This window comes from Phaseolus vulgaris, chromosome 7 (genome assembly GCF_000499845.2).
Source record: "Phaseolus vulgaris cultivar G19833 chromosome 7, P. vulgaris v2.0, whole genome shotgun sequence".
NCBI lineage: Eukaryota > Viridiplantae > Streptophyta > Magnoliopsida > Fabales > Fabaceae > Phaseolus > Phaseolus vulgaris.
Genome location: NC_023753.2, coordinates 36309516 through 36324848, shown reverse-complemented (window position 1 = coordinate 36324848; position 15333 = coordinate 36309516). Strand labels below are relative to the sequence as shown.

At 31.4% G+C, this 15333-nt stretch overlaps 2 protein-coding genes across 5 annotated transcripts; one reads left to right on the top strand and one right to left on the bottom strand.

Annotated features, from left to right (window-relative positions):
* LOC137830437 (protein YELLOW LEAF 1, choloroplastic-like) lies at window positions 1–5109 on the bottom strand. 3 transcript variants are annotated; one of them, XM_068637766.1, is made up of 5 exons: window positions 4953–5109; window positions 3750–3824; window positions 3441–3589; window positions 777–855; window positions 1–555 (listed from the first exon to the last, which is right to left on the bottom strand). In XM_068637766.1, the coding sequence occupies exons 2-5, from the start codon at window positions 3787–3789 to the stop codon at window positions 368–370; spliced, it is 456 nt and encodes a 151-aa protein (XP_068493867.1). In that variant the 5' UTR covers window positions 3790–3824; window positions 4953–5109; the 3' UTR covers window positions 1–367. The 3 variants fall into 3 exon arrangements, with proteins under 3 accessions (XP_068493867.1, XP_068493869.1, XP_068493868.1); XM_068637768.1 differs by having other exon boundaries at window positions 5003–5086; XM_068637767.1 differs by having other exon boundaries at window positions 4902–5078.
* Window positions 5110–8143: 3034 nt separating this feature from the next.
* On the top strand, window positions 8144–12545 carry LOC137830436 (thioredoxin-like 3-2, chloroplastic). 2 transcript variants are annotated; one of them, XM_068637765.1, is made up of 5 exons: window positions 8144–8522; window positions 9097–9171; window positions 11345–11403; window positions 12133–12150; window positions 12227–12545. In XM_068637765.1, exons 1-5 carry the CDS (start codon window positions 8239–8241, stop codon window positions 12253–12255), a joined length of 465 nt encoding a protein of 154 aa, XP_068493866.1. In that variant the 5' UTR covers window positions 8144–8238; the 3' UTR covers window positions 12256–12545. The 2 variants fall into 2 exon arrangements, with proteins under 2 accessions (XP_068493866.1, XP_068493865.1); XM_068637764.1 differs by having other exon boundaries at window positions 8148–8522; window positions 11345–11411.
* Window positions 12546–15333: the final 2788 nt, after the last annotated feature.

Sequence of the window (15333 nt, the reverse complement as noted above, 5' to 3'; positions counted from 1 at the left end):
TAATAAAATCTATGGTAAAGTTTACTGATATATAAGCAGAGTTATATAAGCAGAGTCTGCAGAGACACACATGCATTGAAATTATCCACACGAATACAAATCTGAATAGTGTTTAGGGGGAAAATCGTAATATTGAGTCTAACTTCTACTTATAGTCCTTCTATGTTTATGAAGCTTGATGAAAAAAAAATCATGAAGCTATTCCTCAGTAATTAATTTGTATAAGCATTTGAAGTATTCCAAGTTGCTGGTATACTTCAAAATGAATCACCGCACTGTCTCTGTAGAGTTCTACTTATATAGCAGGAGTTTGCATCAGATTTGTAAACTAATTTCACTCCTACCATATGAATCCTGATTTTGAAGATCATCTCTTGTGTTTGCTTTGCCATTGTTTCTCAATGTCCTTTAGAATATCTAGCACACCAAGAATACCCAAAAGGGGGAGACCACCTGAAAACTTACCTCCTCCTCCTCCATTACCGCCATTTCCATCGTCGTCTCGAGGTGGCAAACCAGGTCCGTTGTTATCAAGTTTAGGGGACATCACTTTGTCTGTCATTTCAGATACATAACATAAGGGTAAGGGATCATTTATGCTAAAGGGTATACATACTTGCATCTATATAACATTTTAGGATAAAAATCTATTATATAAGAGTAAAATACAATAGATTATAAGTTATAAGGTACCTTCAAAACAAACACATCAGAAGAAAAACAGAAAAGGATCAGCACAACAAATGGTGGTGGCAAACACATTGAGAGGTTATTACCAGGTGTTTTAGTCATTGACCGATCCTTGCGTGTTAGGGTCTGGGATGCAGTTGCAGCTGCAGCGGCACATTTAGTATTCTGTTCACAACAAACAATCAGAATCATTAAAGATTTAAGCCAAGCATCAAGACTTGGACTGAAACTAGCGACAAAAATAATAACCCAAAAATCTACTTGTCATATAAATCTCAAACTTAAGTTGTATTAGGATGACAAATTCAAGACAAAATTCAAATTCCCACATAAATTAAATTGCTCACTTAGATTTCCTTATCAAAGCATACCGTAAAAGATAAATTATTAACATGTATGAATAAATCAACACCAGTTTTTGAAAACCTTACCAGACTAGCAAGTTCAAGTGGGAATCAATCTTATTACTGGTCCATTAACACAAAAATAAAACAGAGCATCTCAAAGGAAAATAAAAGTGAGCCCAAAGTTTGGCCTGTATAAGAGGATAAGCAAGAAAGTAAAAGAAAAATATCAGGGTGCTGAGCTGAGTATTGAGATAGTTACTGAATGCGAGGAAATACATGTGGGATAAAGAATATGATAATGGGGATGAGTAGGGAGAATCAGATTTTGGGGAAGTTTCTATTAGTGGGCACCAAATAATTGTCTGTCTGAGGTTGTAACATTTCTTCATTTTGATTTATGTTATTTTGTCATTTGGGTTCGTCACATTGGTCCTACCTGCCGGATTTGCTCACTGGATGTTGTATGCCAAAGCAAAAGGAATCAATATTATCATTCATGGTCACTCGTATCTCTTCTTTGGAAGCAGTTATGAAGTCTATTTCCAAAAATGCTAAAAGGTGCAATAGCAGATGTAAGAGGACGTCCCAAGGTGTTTTCAAGGATTTTGATGGAAGAGACGAAGATGGAGACTCATATATCAAAAGGGACTGATAACTCACATGTCAGTACTGCATCATCTAGTGAAGGAGGTAACAAAGATAGGCCAACACCCGTATTGTATTGGAATGAAGGGGATGCAAAGTGACGTTATTGAGGATTTTTGTTTCTGCTGTCAAGTGGGTTGAACTACCCTGTTTTGCGGGGTACTATCCCCCTTGTTGGTATATATTGGGCAGAAACATTTTTTGATATTCAAGACTTGCGAAGGTGAGTATAAGGGACCAGCAGTGCATTGGTTCAAAGTATAGCAAAAAATAAATCGACTCCAACATTAAAAGCAGCTTTTTTGGTGTGGTTAGGTGGTTTGAAAGTAGAAAACCCCTTCAAAAGTCTCTCTGAATTGCAACAAGGATTTAATGTCTTGAATACATGTTGAGCAGCGCATGGCTTATTTTATGTATGAACTTCATGGAAATATTCATCAAAAGGAACATTGGACCTTATTTGAATGATGCAAATTGTCTGTTCGGTTGAAGTTGATTTAATGGTAGATGCAAGGAGAAATTCTTCTTTTTGAACAATTGTGAAGGCATGATATAGCTTGAATGTGGGGAGTCAAGCGAGTTGGTCATTGACTGGTGGTGACGATAAGTTTAGCCAAGGGGAAATAGGATGTGGCGTTTACACCTAATTATGTACTCTTTTATATATTCAATTATGAATTTTGAGTGAGATATAATGATTTTAAAGTGTATATATAAATTTTCATAAAATTTGTAGAATCTTACAATTTATGATTCATATTTCTCTTTACGATCTTGAGTAAGATCACGAGTTTGACTACCATGGGTTGTTGGTCTATCATGTCACCTGCATCATCCACAAATGTCTAGTCTCACACTTAATATGTTCAGTGCTCGACGTAGGTGTGTTAGAGATCCCAAATCGTCTGGAGATAATACCAATTTACAGTATATAAGTAAGGGCAATCCTCATCTTACAAGCTGGTTTGGTGAGTATGAGCTAGACTTAAACTTACTTTTTAATATGATATCACAGTCTAACTTAGCGAGGTTTGTTGGACCTATCGGTATATAGGTGGCGCCAATCTTCACCTTACAAGTTGATTTTGTGAGGATGTGTCAGGTTTAAATTCACTTGCTAATAAGATCCTAATTGACTAGAGATATGACCACATTATAGTATATAAGTAAAGGCAAGCCATATCTTGCAAACTGATTTTATAAGGTTGAGTTAGGTTTAAACTCGCACTTTCTAAGAGAAAGAAATGTTCTTGAAATATCAAGATTCTCTCTCTTAATTGACATTTTTGTGTTTCTATGCTTTTGTGTTACATTTGAATTAGGGTAGTAGGAAGGAGTCATAGAAGGGGTAGGGTAATATGATTCTAGTTCTAGAAGGGGATGTAGGAAGGATAGTGGACTGGAGAGAGTAATAACAAATAAGCCAATGAGGGGCTTACATGTCTATGTGAGAAGATAGAAAGTTGTGAGAAGATTGATGTACTAGTACAAAAGAATTTTGGGCAACATTGGAGGTCTCCGCAATTTTCAAGAGGGTTTCCTCTTTTGAAAGGAGCCAAACACCTATTGCTGGATGATAATATTTATAGGTTACCAGTGTTCTATCCAAACCTCACAAACTTTTCAGTTATGGCTAATTCTACATTGCAAACAATACAAAGCACTGCATCCTCTTTACAACTACATTAAGATATAGCATGAATAGAACAGACAAATAACACATAACAAAAACCAAAAAAAAATAAAATAATAACTTACCAAAGCAGCAGCACGACTAGTATATGATGAACTTTGCAATGTAGCAGTCTTAAGTTCTCCTTTTCTGATGTTATATGGTAAAGGTTTCATCCCAACAATGTTTGGTCCAGTACACTTAACATCAGCTTCAGGCTGACTTTTAATACCAACTGTATATAAAAAATAACAATGACTTATTCCATGATTTAAGAACTGTATATAAAAAATAACAATGACTTATTCCATGATTTAAGCAACTTCTAAGACACTAAAGTCATGGCTTTATGTTGCTAGAAATGGGCACTGTCAAGATGTAAAAAATCATGGTACCTGGTAAAAGTAGAGGTGAAGTGCTAACACTACTTGCCATTGTCGTCCACTTTTTTTATTATGACCAGATGCTATCTGTTTGCATGATGAGGCAGATAACAAATTATCAGTTTCAAACAGAATATATACAATGAGCCTAGAGATAGATGTTAAACAGGAGACGGAGGAATAAGTGCTCAGAGTTGTACTTTACTTCATTTTACATCATTGTACATATAGGCCATTTTTGAACTAATTCCTATCAAGAATTTAGTTATTGATAAGCCAAAAATGAACTGCAAAATTCTAAAAATTTCAGGTTTAGGGTGTGTCCGGGAGTTGAAGTTTTAAGGAAAGGTAAGAGATGGCAAATTTAACATTTCTATTAAATATTCTCTAATGTGATAATTTTTTAAATGAAAGAAACAAGATGATAGATTAACACAATCTTAATATCCAAATCTTTTGTTTATCTTTCTCAACATCTCTAAATTTAAAAATAAAAAATTTGTGCTGCCCTCCCTTCCCCTCCAAAGCCCAAAATCTCACCCCAAACATTACCGGAGGAAAGAGATAGAAGAACATTTTTAATTGAGATGAATTTTATGTTTTTGATGTTGCAGTAACCATGTGGTGCATTAAACAACAACTAAATTATCTGTAAAGCTTATAAATTTTTTGACTGTGAACATAAAAAGAACAATACAAACCACAACAGAAGCAAAACGCAGTTCAAAATCATCGGTCACCAAAACCACTGTTATGAGAAATTGGAACAGAACAACACGACCAATAGACAGTCAGCAACAAGAACCAAAGAATCCCACCGTAGTCAAACAGAATTGAACCACAAAAGATAAGGGTAAAGGAATGAAATTGCACACCTCATAAGCTACCACTAAAACACCAATAACATAAGAAGGGCACAACACCAGGCAGACAAAAGGAAACATAACTAATAATCAACCTTTTCTGGTTAAGAATCCATCAAAGTGTAAAAAGAGTTCATAAGATTTTTACTTTCCAACCATTCTTTATTGCAAAATTTGTAGTCTCTTATTACTAAGATATCATATGAAGAAATTGAGTCAAATAATTCAGACAAAAATCCGATTTTTCAGATAATTGAATAAAGAATCCGTAACAAAGAGAATAAAAGTATGCAATTAGAACCTATTTGAAAACGCGTATAGCGTGATTGCAAGGGAGAGAAGAGAAGATTACCTTGGTGTGTCAGAGACGATGGTTTTTGTGGCGAAAGTTATGTTTTTTACCTTCTGCGTGTTGGGGTTCTAAAATGGAGAATGACCTTGAACGAAAAAGAAACTGGGTTTGGGTATGAGATGTTTCTAGAAAACAAACTTCGTAGAAATGATATAATAATAATATTTCTATTTTTATTTTAATTTAATTGCATTGTTTTTGTATTAAGAGACTAGGTATGAGATGTTTCTAGAAAACAAACTGTATAAATGATATAATAATAATATTTTAATATTTTAGTTTGAATTTAATTATATTGTTTTTATATTATTATGACAAAAAAAAGAATACAAACTATTAATCATAAATATATATGAGTTTAAAAATATTTATTTACTATAAATTTTAACTATATAAAACCATTTTTTATATTTGAAAAAATTGATTAAAATTTAAATACTATTATATTTGTTTTATAACCCAGGTCTAAAACTACCTATTGATTTAAGAAAATTTAAATTTCCAATTAATATTTTTATCAAAATATAAGTTATAATAAAAAGTTAATTTTATATTAAAATATCAGTTTTATGATTATTTTATCATATTATATGCTTAATTAATGATTATAAAATCTCAAAAAATTTATCTATCAATAAAATAAATCATTAATCATAGTTATATTATCGTTATTATAAAAGTTTAAGAAATTATTACACATACGGCGAAGGCAGTCAACCTATAATATTCTCATGGGGAGGAGTTTGTAGTGGTTGAGGAATTATTTTACGGAATTCTAAAGTCTTTATCTTCGGCACAATTTACGACTTAAAGAGTGTTATGTAATGTCATTCCCAAGACAATCTTTTGAGACGTGGTATACCTTTGATAAGTGGTCGGTGCCTCTATGTGGTGTGGAAGAAGAGTCGGTAAGACATTTATTTTTTGAATGTAAGATCTCTTGGAGAACTTGGGTATATTTCTCGAGTGGTTGGGGTATTATTCAGTTCTACATTGTGATGCACAAATACATTTTAGGATGTTTAAACTTATAGGCTTGAAATATTCTATTATCAAGTGCAGGGGGCATTTGGGTAGGTATTGTAAGTGAAATTTGGAATCACAGGAATAAGGTTGTGTTTGAGAATGGGTGGGTAGATCTAGTGCAAGTTCTTACTGTGGTACAAAGGAAGACTTGGTATTGGGTCACAATAAAAGAAAAATTGGTTGTTTTTTTATACTCAGACTAGTGTTTGGAACCTCATTATTGTATGAGGTATTTAAAAGACTGATTTTTTGGGGGTTTTAACTAACGTTTTTGTCCATACTTGGAAGTAATGGTGTGTTTTGTACAGGTTTCACTGGGTCCTCCCACCCGGCAAGATTGGACTGAGGTGTGTGCCCTTGGGTTGCGCTTGGAAGGTGTTTGTGTTGTGTGGAGGTCTATCTCGCTTATGATTTCTTCTTGTAGGTTTGGTTGTTTTTTTGTGTTTTTGGTAATTAGGTTTTGACATTTGTCAAACTATGGTTTAAGTGTTGGGTTCTCTGTCTATCATGAGGGTGTGCTTCACGGGTGAGTTGATGTTACTCTGTTTCTTATTTTGGATTGTAATTTTGGGTAATGTGGTGTACTTTCTGTTGGATTCTTAGTTGGTTGAGTGCAAGGAAACTAGTTTTGTTTTGTGTATAAGAGTTGTGGCATCCCTGAAGTGTTTCATTTTATTTTATTTATTTTTTGCTGATAAAAAAAAAACACATAGTTATGAATGATTAAATTGTAGAGAAATATTTACTCATGTGTTTTGTTCATAAATGTACATTTTTATTTCACAAGATAACTTTTTTTTTAGATAAATCTTAAATCTTAAAAAAGTTATCTTAGTTTTTTTATTAGACAAGTTAACTTATTTCACACACTGAGAAAATATGACAAATATATATCTACGAGTTTAAGTTAATACACAAATATTTTATAAGTAAAATCAAATGTTTATCAGTTGAATTTATGACATGAATTGTATTAAACAAGAGATATTTATAGATACTTATTGTTTAGTATGTGAATATGTATGAAATGTGGTGAATATAAATCTACGAGTTTAAGTTAATACATAAATATTCTAGAAATAAAGTCAAATGTTTATTAGTTGAATTTCTTGCATGAGTAGTGTTAAACAACAAATATTTATAGACACTTGATTGTTTACAACATGAATATGAATATGGATAAAATGTTGTGATTCACATGTATATTATTGTATTAATTGGATTGAATGAAGTGTGATAATATATGTGTTGTGATGTAAATTAAGAGATATGAAAATATTTAAACAAATATTATATTAAAATTTAAAAAATAGTATCTTACCCACCCAATTCTTTTATGTGTATTTTTTTTTTAAATTTTAATGACCATATTTTATACATAGAATAATTATTAACAATGAATCTTAATATTAAAAAAATTTAAACAAAAATATTTTGTTTTTTAATATATATTTTTAAAAATCAATAATATTTTATAATACAATATCATGAGTGTGTGAATTAAATGTTATAGTTATATATTAAATAGTATTATATAAATATTTAGAAGATGAGAATGTTAAAAACCAATTATAAAAAAATTTACCACCAAAGTTTAAAAAATATGACACGCATCTTTATTTCTCTCTTCCAACCTCATAATATAACAATAAAGAGACAAATTAATATATTAAATTAAAATATTAATATTATTAATAGATTTAATTAAGGTTTAAATTTTTTTAAAATTTAAGTATTTGTAATTAAGTCTTTATTAATATTTTTTATTAAGTGATTAAATTATAATATTTTAATTAATGTTTTTATCATTTAGTTTCTCTTTTAATTAAGTAATATATTGTTATATTATTCTTAACCTATTTGTTTATTTATACTTATGTTTTAACACATAAATGAGATTTTATAGTTGATATAAAATAACATTATTGTCAATATAAATAAAAAAATTATTTATTATTTTATTTTAATTATAAAATCTTATATTTTGTTAACACACAAACATAGATAACATTTAACGATACAAATTTAATTAAAAGTATTTAATAAAAATTGAATTAAGAAATGAAGGAAGAAACTTAATTAATTATACATTTTAATAGGAAAGAATAACTAGCTTTAAACAAATACGGAAGTTAGAAAAAAACACTATTTTAAATAAACTGTTTTTTGAGAAAAACCAAATTCAACAGTAACTGGTGGTTTGACCAAGTAACAGGGATACTTTCTCCGTACCATTCAGACCGTTCTCCTTCTCTCTGCAATGTCACACCATCTTCGCACTCTTCAGCTCTCACCACTCTCCTCGATAACCCCAACCACCAATCCACATTCTTTCTCTCTCCATGGCTTCCGCTTCGGCTTCCATTCCTCCGTCTCATGCGGATGCGCACGTCAAACCTCTCCGGTTCGGTTCAGCCATCAAGCGCCGTTGCAAGAGGAAGGAAAACCTTTTTCCCTTTACCTTCAACCTGTCTCAAGCGAAACCCACTTCGATCTTGTCCTCGACCAGGCTCAAGGGCTCCACCAAGCTGTCGTTGTCCTTTGGTAGGTTCCTTCTTAGTTAAGACTCTTTTGCCTTTTCTTCCAAATTTAACCATGTGTTTGTTTAGATGAGTTTTTCCCTTAATATCTTGAGAAAATATATGAAGAAATAAAGAATCTGAATTCTCATGGCTTCTGGATAAAATAATTTGTAGAGATTCTCTTGTGTAGTTTCTTTAAAAAAAAAATTAACTTGTAATTTTAGCTCATGGTGGTGAAAGAATTTCATTTTCTTGTTTATTGTTTTCTGTACCCGAAAAAACTTCAAAAGAAAAAAAAAGGGAAAATGATGAATTAGAAGTCTCTATGGAAAGTTCGTCCAAACAGGTCTAAAATCCAAGTAGTTTGTACTAAATGATGAAGGAAGCCAGTTTTATTTGATGGATCATGTACGAATTTTGTCTAATATTTGCAAGTTTCATGGAAAAAATGTGCCAATGGTAATCTGAGTTTTAGTTTTCCTGAAGAGAGATGTATCGTATTGTGCATTACATAATAAACTTATTTGTTTCATTTTTTCGTTTAGTGGATATTTATTTTACCAGTATGGCCTTTGAGGTGATTACCTGGTTTGTAGGATGGCAAACTGGTGCAGAAAATGTATATATTTAAAACCAAAATTGGAAAAGTTGGCAGCAGACTATTATCCAAGGTGAGATTACATTTGTTTTCCTTTATCACACGTAACTAGAATAATTTCTGGCATATCGTTCATTTATAGGTGTGCTTGACCTAATGGAATCCAGACTATACTACATTGACCAGTGTGAGGGAGTTTTGCTTTATAATCCTTACCCGTGGATTGAAAATTTTCTCTGGTATTATTTAATGTAGCATAGTCTGTAGAAGCACGTCATAAAACATAAATCTCTCTTTTTGAGCTAGAGTCTTTGAGAGAAATTGTGGCATGTTTGCATGCAATCCGGCTTATTTATCCTTTAAGTGCAAGTTTTTGTCAAGGACTTGTGTAGTTGACTGATATTCAAAGATGTGCTAAATATGCTAATGAATCTAGAATCTAGATTAGTATTTTAAAGCTGAAGCTTGTTAAGCTTGCAACATATTAAAGTAAATAAGCACACAACAGAATATTGGGTTTCACCCAAATTCCTGTTTTCACATTCATTGATACTTTCCTGTTTTATTGGTTGATTCAAATTCTGACTATAATAAATAAAAAATGCTGAGATATGCGGAATATTTTTTTTTTTTTAAATAGAGAACTACGAAAGTTCTAAATTAATGAGTGTGTATGTTTGTTTTCCAAATTTTAAGTAATGTAGTAAGGGAGAGTTTTCAACTTTGTCTGCAGAAGTTTTAATAGCAGAGGAAAAGGTATGAAACTTCATGCTTTCCAAAGTTTGAGAGAGGGTTGGCAGCTTTTTTCTTTTAATAAATTGTGATGCATGTGTGTGATGTGTTTATAATGCTTCCCCTTTTGTACTAATTATCAAGCATAGAATGGGATGTGATACTCTCCTAATACTGAAACCAAAGAATGCCAAAATCTTAAAGAGCCCAACCCCTCTCAACACGAGGTTAGGCTAATTTCATACTCGTGGAATAATAATAAGATTTTGTTGATGTCCTTGGCAGGAATAATAATAAGATTTTGTTAATGTCCTTGGCAGATAACTATTAGAGATCTTTGCCTATTACTCTCCTCATTCCTCAACCTTGGTCCAACTTTCTTCTTGGCATACTACTAATCCTATCACATACAGATCGAGAAAGACACAGACTTAGTAGTTCTTAACCATTCTCTCCAGTGATCCCCTCAATCCCAACCTTGTCATTCAGCACTGGATTTCATACAAGTAACACACCGTGTACTTGTGCTCGAAGTGTTTCAATCCACACTTATTTGAGAGCAGAATAGATATCAACCCAATTACCTCAACTGACTTGAAATCGTCAAAGAAGCACTGCATTTTCTTCATCTCTTTTGAAACCATTTCAGACAGCTAACTACAACTAAACAATACAAATCCCCTGATAATTTTTTTAGAATCTCTGCAAAGAAAAATGGCAAAGTTACATCTGAACCACTTTCATCAAAGACACAAGTACATCTATACTTTCTCCCAAGTTATGAAACTACCATAACATAATTAACAGCTGTCAGAGTTCAACAGTAAAATATACCAAAACTTGAACCACCAATTATCATATTCAAACTGTTTGATAATATGTCACCAGCTACATTATTAGGCTGGGGGCAGTTGGCCCTCACTAGCAGCAAGCTCTATCATTACGACAAAAGACAGGGTCATGCTGTATCTAAAATGTACCAGAAGCACTCACATGAAATCAATATGGGATTGCACAGAACTGGTTCTGACTTAGATATACAATATACAATGGAATTCCATGTGAACTTGTACGGACAATAGATACAGCCCATGGTGGGTGATAATGCTCAAATACTATCTTGAAATATAGTAATTGAGAAGGTATGTATATTGTGTACAAACTGTCCATTTTATGCTACACCTACACGTGCTTTAAGCTAAAAATCTAGAAATGTTAACTGCAGAGCAAATTGACAGCTATAACTGCAACATCATTGTAGCTGCTTGATATTTGTAGATGAGTTTAGTATGATAATGATTGTAAGCTGCTCATAAGCTATTGAATCTAGGTTGATGCACAAGATGTTAATAATATATTACTAAGCTATTTGTATTTTAGAGCATAGAGATGATACCTCGCATGTGTAATTGTTTGGTTATGTTATGATATTTTAATTCATATTTTATTTAATAATCTATCATAAGGCTTATCAACTCATTAATCAAGGATGTGTTTATGTGGATGTCATGCAGATTGCAGTTCTACAGTGTTGATGTTAATACAGTTTCACACAAACTTGTTGCTCGTGCAGGTGTGACTGTGAGTTTCTCGTAGCTTCCCCATTATGTTCTTTCTCTTTCAATTGTTATCTTAGGGTAATGTATTGAAAACTGTATTCTATCACATCTTCAACTTAACAATGTCTTTCCATGAACAGATGTTGCCAAGTGGGTACTTCATGTGTGCCTGTTGGAAAAATCTATATAGAAACTTGTTGGATAAATATTTTTAGTTTCCTTAAGTGTCTTTAAATTATTCCTTTACATCATATGCATTTGTGCTTTGCGAAATTTTTCTGGTATCTTTTAATTGAAATATTGGTTGGAGAAGACCAATAGAAGTCCTAGAACAAGAGTTGATCATGAAGATCAAGGAAAAGGCCATATAATCTCTTCTGTAAAAAGCCTTTGTCTAAATGGACATTCTGAAAAACTTGGCAGCGCAATAATGTTCTTTGAATTTTGATCTATATAGCCAATCCCACGTAAGGGAAAAAAAGGCTTTTGTTGTGATTATTTTTATATGTTTTTTGAATGTTTTACTCGGGAGCAGAGCAGCTGCAGAAAATTTATTGTATTTTAATCTCTCACTAGCAATATATGATAATTACATTATACCTCTACCTGATGAGTCTATCAGTTGATATGCAACCATTCTTTTATCTGTTTCAACTAAATTTGCTATGTAGACATTTTATCTTAATACTTATTAGATTTCATTTTTCATGTATTCATATGTTGTCGGCTCTCAATTACTGCAGAAAATGCCAACCATACAAGTAAGCACCTTTAAAGTTTGATTTGATAAATTTATTATATTCGTCTTTGTCAGTGATTTAAATGTTTATTGTGCAGCTGTGGAAAGACAGCAAGAAACAAGCTGAAGTTATTGGTGGCCATAAAGCATATATAGTAATAAATGAGGTTCAGGAGATGATTGAAAATGAGTGACAAGTTTTAAACTGGTTTTACGTTACTGCATTATATTTTTCCCAGCCCATGTATACAAAAAAAACTATTATGCTGCCATTTTTTTTTCTTTTCTATTTACCTAAAACCATTACTTTTAAAGGATTTACGTTAAAAGGTATTCACATCGTTATAGTTGAGGCAATGTGAGACATCTTCTGATATTGGGATGTTTGTCTTATTGAATGAGATTTAAAATTTTATAGTTTCCTCTTCCAAAGGGTTTTTTTTCCCTTTTTTCTTATCTTAATTTGAGGTGTATGAAATGGGGATAAGTAGCCTGTTATCAAATCTTTGATGTACACCTCAATCCGAAAGAAGAGAGTTAGAGCTGGTTAAGCTATTACATCGCCATCTCAAAGCAATTGTCAAATTAGGACTGTTCATGAGAAGACCACCTTCAAATGTAACAAAATTGCATGGAGATGAATTTTTTGGTGACCTGTGATCACCTTCAAATGCACAAAGGTAACCTTTGCTATCTTTTCTGTTTTGAATGTTGCGCACAAACGTATTTGGAATGATCATAGTCATTGTTCACGAATGTTATTTCCTCTCTTCGGTACTTAGGTTGATGATAGGAGAAAATGAGTGAAGATGGAAATAATATTGGTTGTTTGGTTGAACAGAAATAATTTCAAAAAATGGTGGAGCTTATTGTACTAGCTCTCATCAATTTCCATTCATATATTTCTTCTGATCTTCTTCCTATTTCTGTCCCACCCCACCAAACAACTTTAATTTCTCATTTAATTCTACTCGACCATCTTATTTCCTTGTTTTTATCTCCCGTGTAGAACAAAACATTAGTTTTCCATTCCATTAAGTGACGTGGTTGTTGTCTACATTGCAGGTTGCTAGTGGTGCATCTCAGGGTTTAGGCCAAAGGACAAGTTGGAATTTGACATTGCTACTGTATATGGAAACCACAGAAGTTTTTCCTCTCTTATAGCTGCAGGGCATCCAAGAGAAAGGGGACACAGTTTGAAACCATACTAACATTCAAAGCCACAACCAAGTCAGGGAATGGCTTGAGCATTTGAGTGGTGTAATGGAGTTGCAACAAACTTTGAACCAAGCCACAATTTTCCTTCCACTGGGTGACAAATCTTATCACTAAATTCATCCTGCCAAACAACTTTATACCTTAGTGTCAACTTCAGCACTATTGATCTCAAGTACTCAAATCTCTTTTAGTTTCTCTCTCTACATGACTTTGTCTTTGCTTCTGTGGTACTGCAATTTGGCTACTTGTTTGTTCAATTCATTGAAAGTCCAAGTTACAATTCTAATTAGGTTAAAGTAGCATTTGAGGCATAATTGCAAGTTAGAAATTTTTATCATCATTATTAGCCAATAAACTTTTCCTTTGGAAGCCTAATGTTCTCTTCTAGGACTAACATCACAAAGAAACCTCCCAAGTTTATTAATAGCAGACTTTCATTATATGCATTACTAATCAATAAAGATAAACTATTGGAGTAATTCTACTGTTAATTACATATGAATCATATATTTAATCTCAATCGATCCTTATGGAAAAAGTGGAAAGGACTAATCCAAGAAGTGATATTTAACAAGAATAGGCCAATGAAGAATTAGAATATTAGGTTGTCATCCTTATATTTCTTATGGCTTTCTATATATTCCAACTATCAATATTTTTCACTTTTGAGCAGAAGTAATTCAATAATTTGTATACACCTATTTTCCACTGGTTAAAAGAGTCACTACTCACTACAGAATCATACAAAATTATTTAAGATGTTTTTAATGAATTTTAAAAAATTATAAAGAACAAAATAGAGAGTAAATTGGTACTAACTTTATTTGTTTACTTTTTCATAAATTTTATTCTAATGATTAATTTTTAAAATTAAATATTTTTTTTCTAGAATAACAAAAACATATTATGTCATACTATATTATCTTATTTTATATCATATGCTATATATTATATTGTATAGTTTTAATACTTAGTGAATAATTGTTTAATTATGTTCCGGTTCTGTCTTACATAGTTCAGGATTCAAAGTCAATAACAGTTTAAATACACTTTCCTCCATTAATCCATCAAAACGTCTTTTAAGAACAAAATTGTGACAAAACACCGACCTTCAAAGTGCACAATATCTTGCGGTGATTGACCCTAACGATACTATCTCTCATTACAAATATATCTAAAGTCAGGTATACTTTTCTTATAAAATTCACAATGAAAAATATTTTCAAGATATGAAATGCGTAAAAGATGATTATAATTTGTGCAAACTTAGATATTTTGTTTTTTTTTCATGAGATTTATATTTCTGTGAAAGCTTATTATAATTTTTCTTTGTGTACATATTATGTTAATTTTTTTTCTCACCAACATACTTCTAAATCCTCACTAGTAATTGAGTATGACTTGGATTAAATTTAAATAATTTATCAAATATGCTCATCTTACTTTTAGAAGACTAAACCATTCTGTTATGTTTTTTTTTTTTTTTAATCTTCTCAAGCTTTTTATTTTTATTCTAAAAATAAAATAAAATAAAGTAATTTATAAGATATTCTTGTCTAATTTTTATATTCCTTGCTTTTATGTATCGTAACCCAGTGATTAAATAGTAGAGTTAAGTTTGCTTCAAAGGATTTAGTTGTTATGTTTTTATTTATTTTTATCTTTTCGTATATTTTTTTAAAAATCAAATTCAAATAACATAAAACTCACAAATTCTATGACTCATTTATATATCTCTTGTCTTGTTTTAATATGTTGAATTTTTGTTTATCTTTTCAAAAATTTAATTCTATTTCAAAATTTAATTTCAAATAATTTAAAAAATATTAATTTCAAATTTTTTTTTATACTTTTATCTTTTAACTAACTGTCAATGTTTTGTTAGGTGAAAAAGGATCATAAATAAACCATATTGTTGTGCTCTTACTTTTTCATCTTTTCAAACTTTTTAATTTTCTTTTACAAAATGAATTTCAGATATGGAATA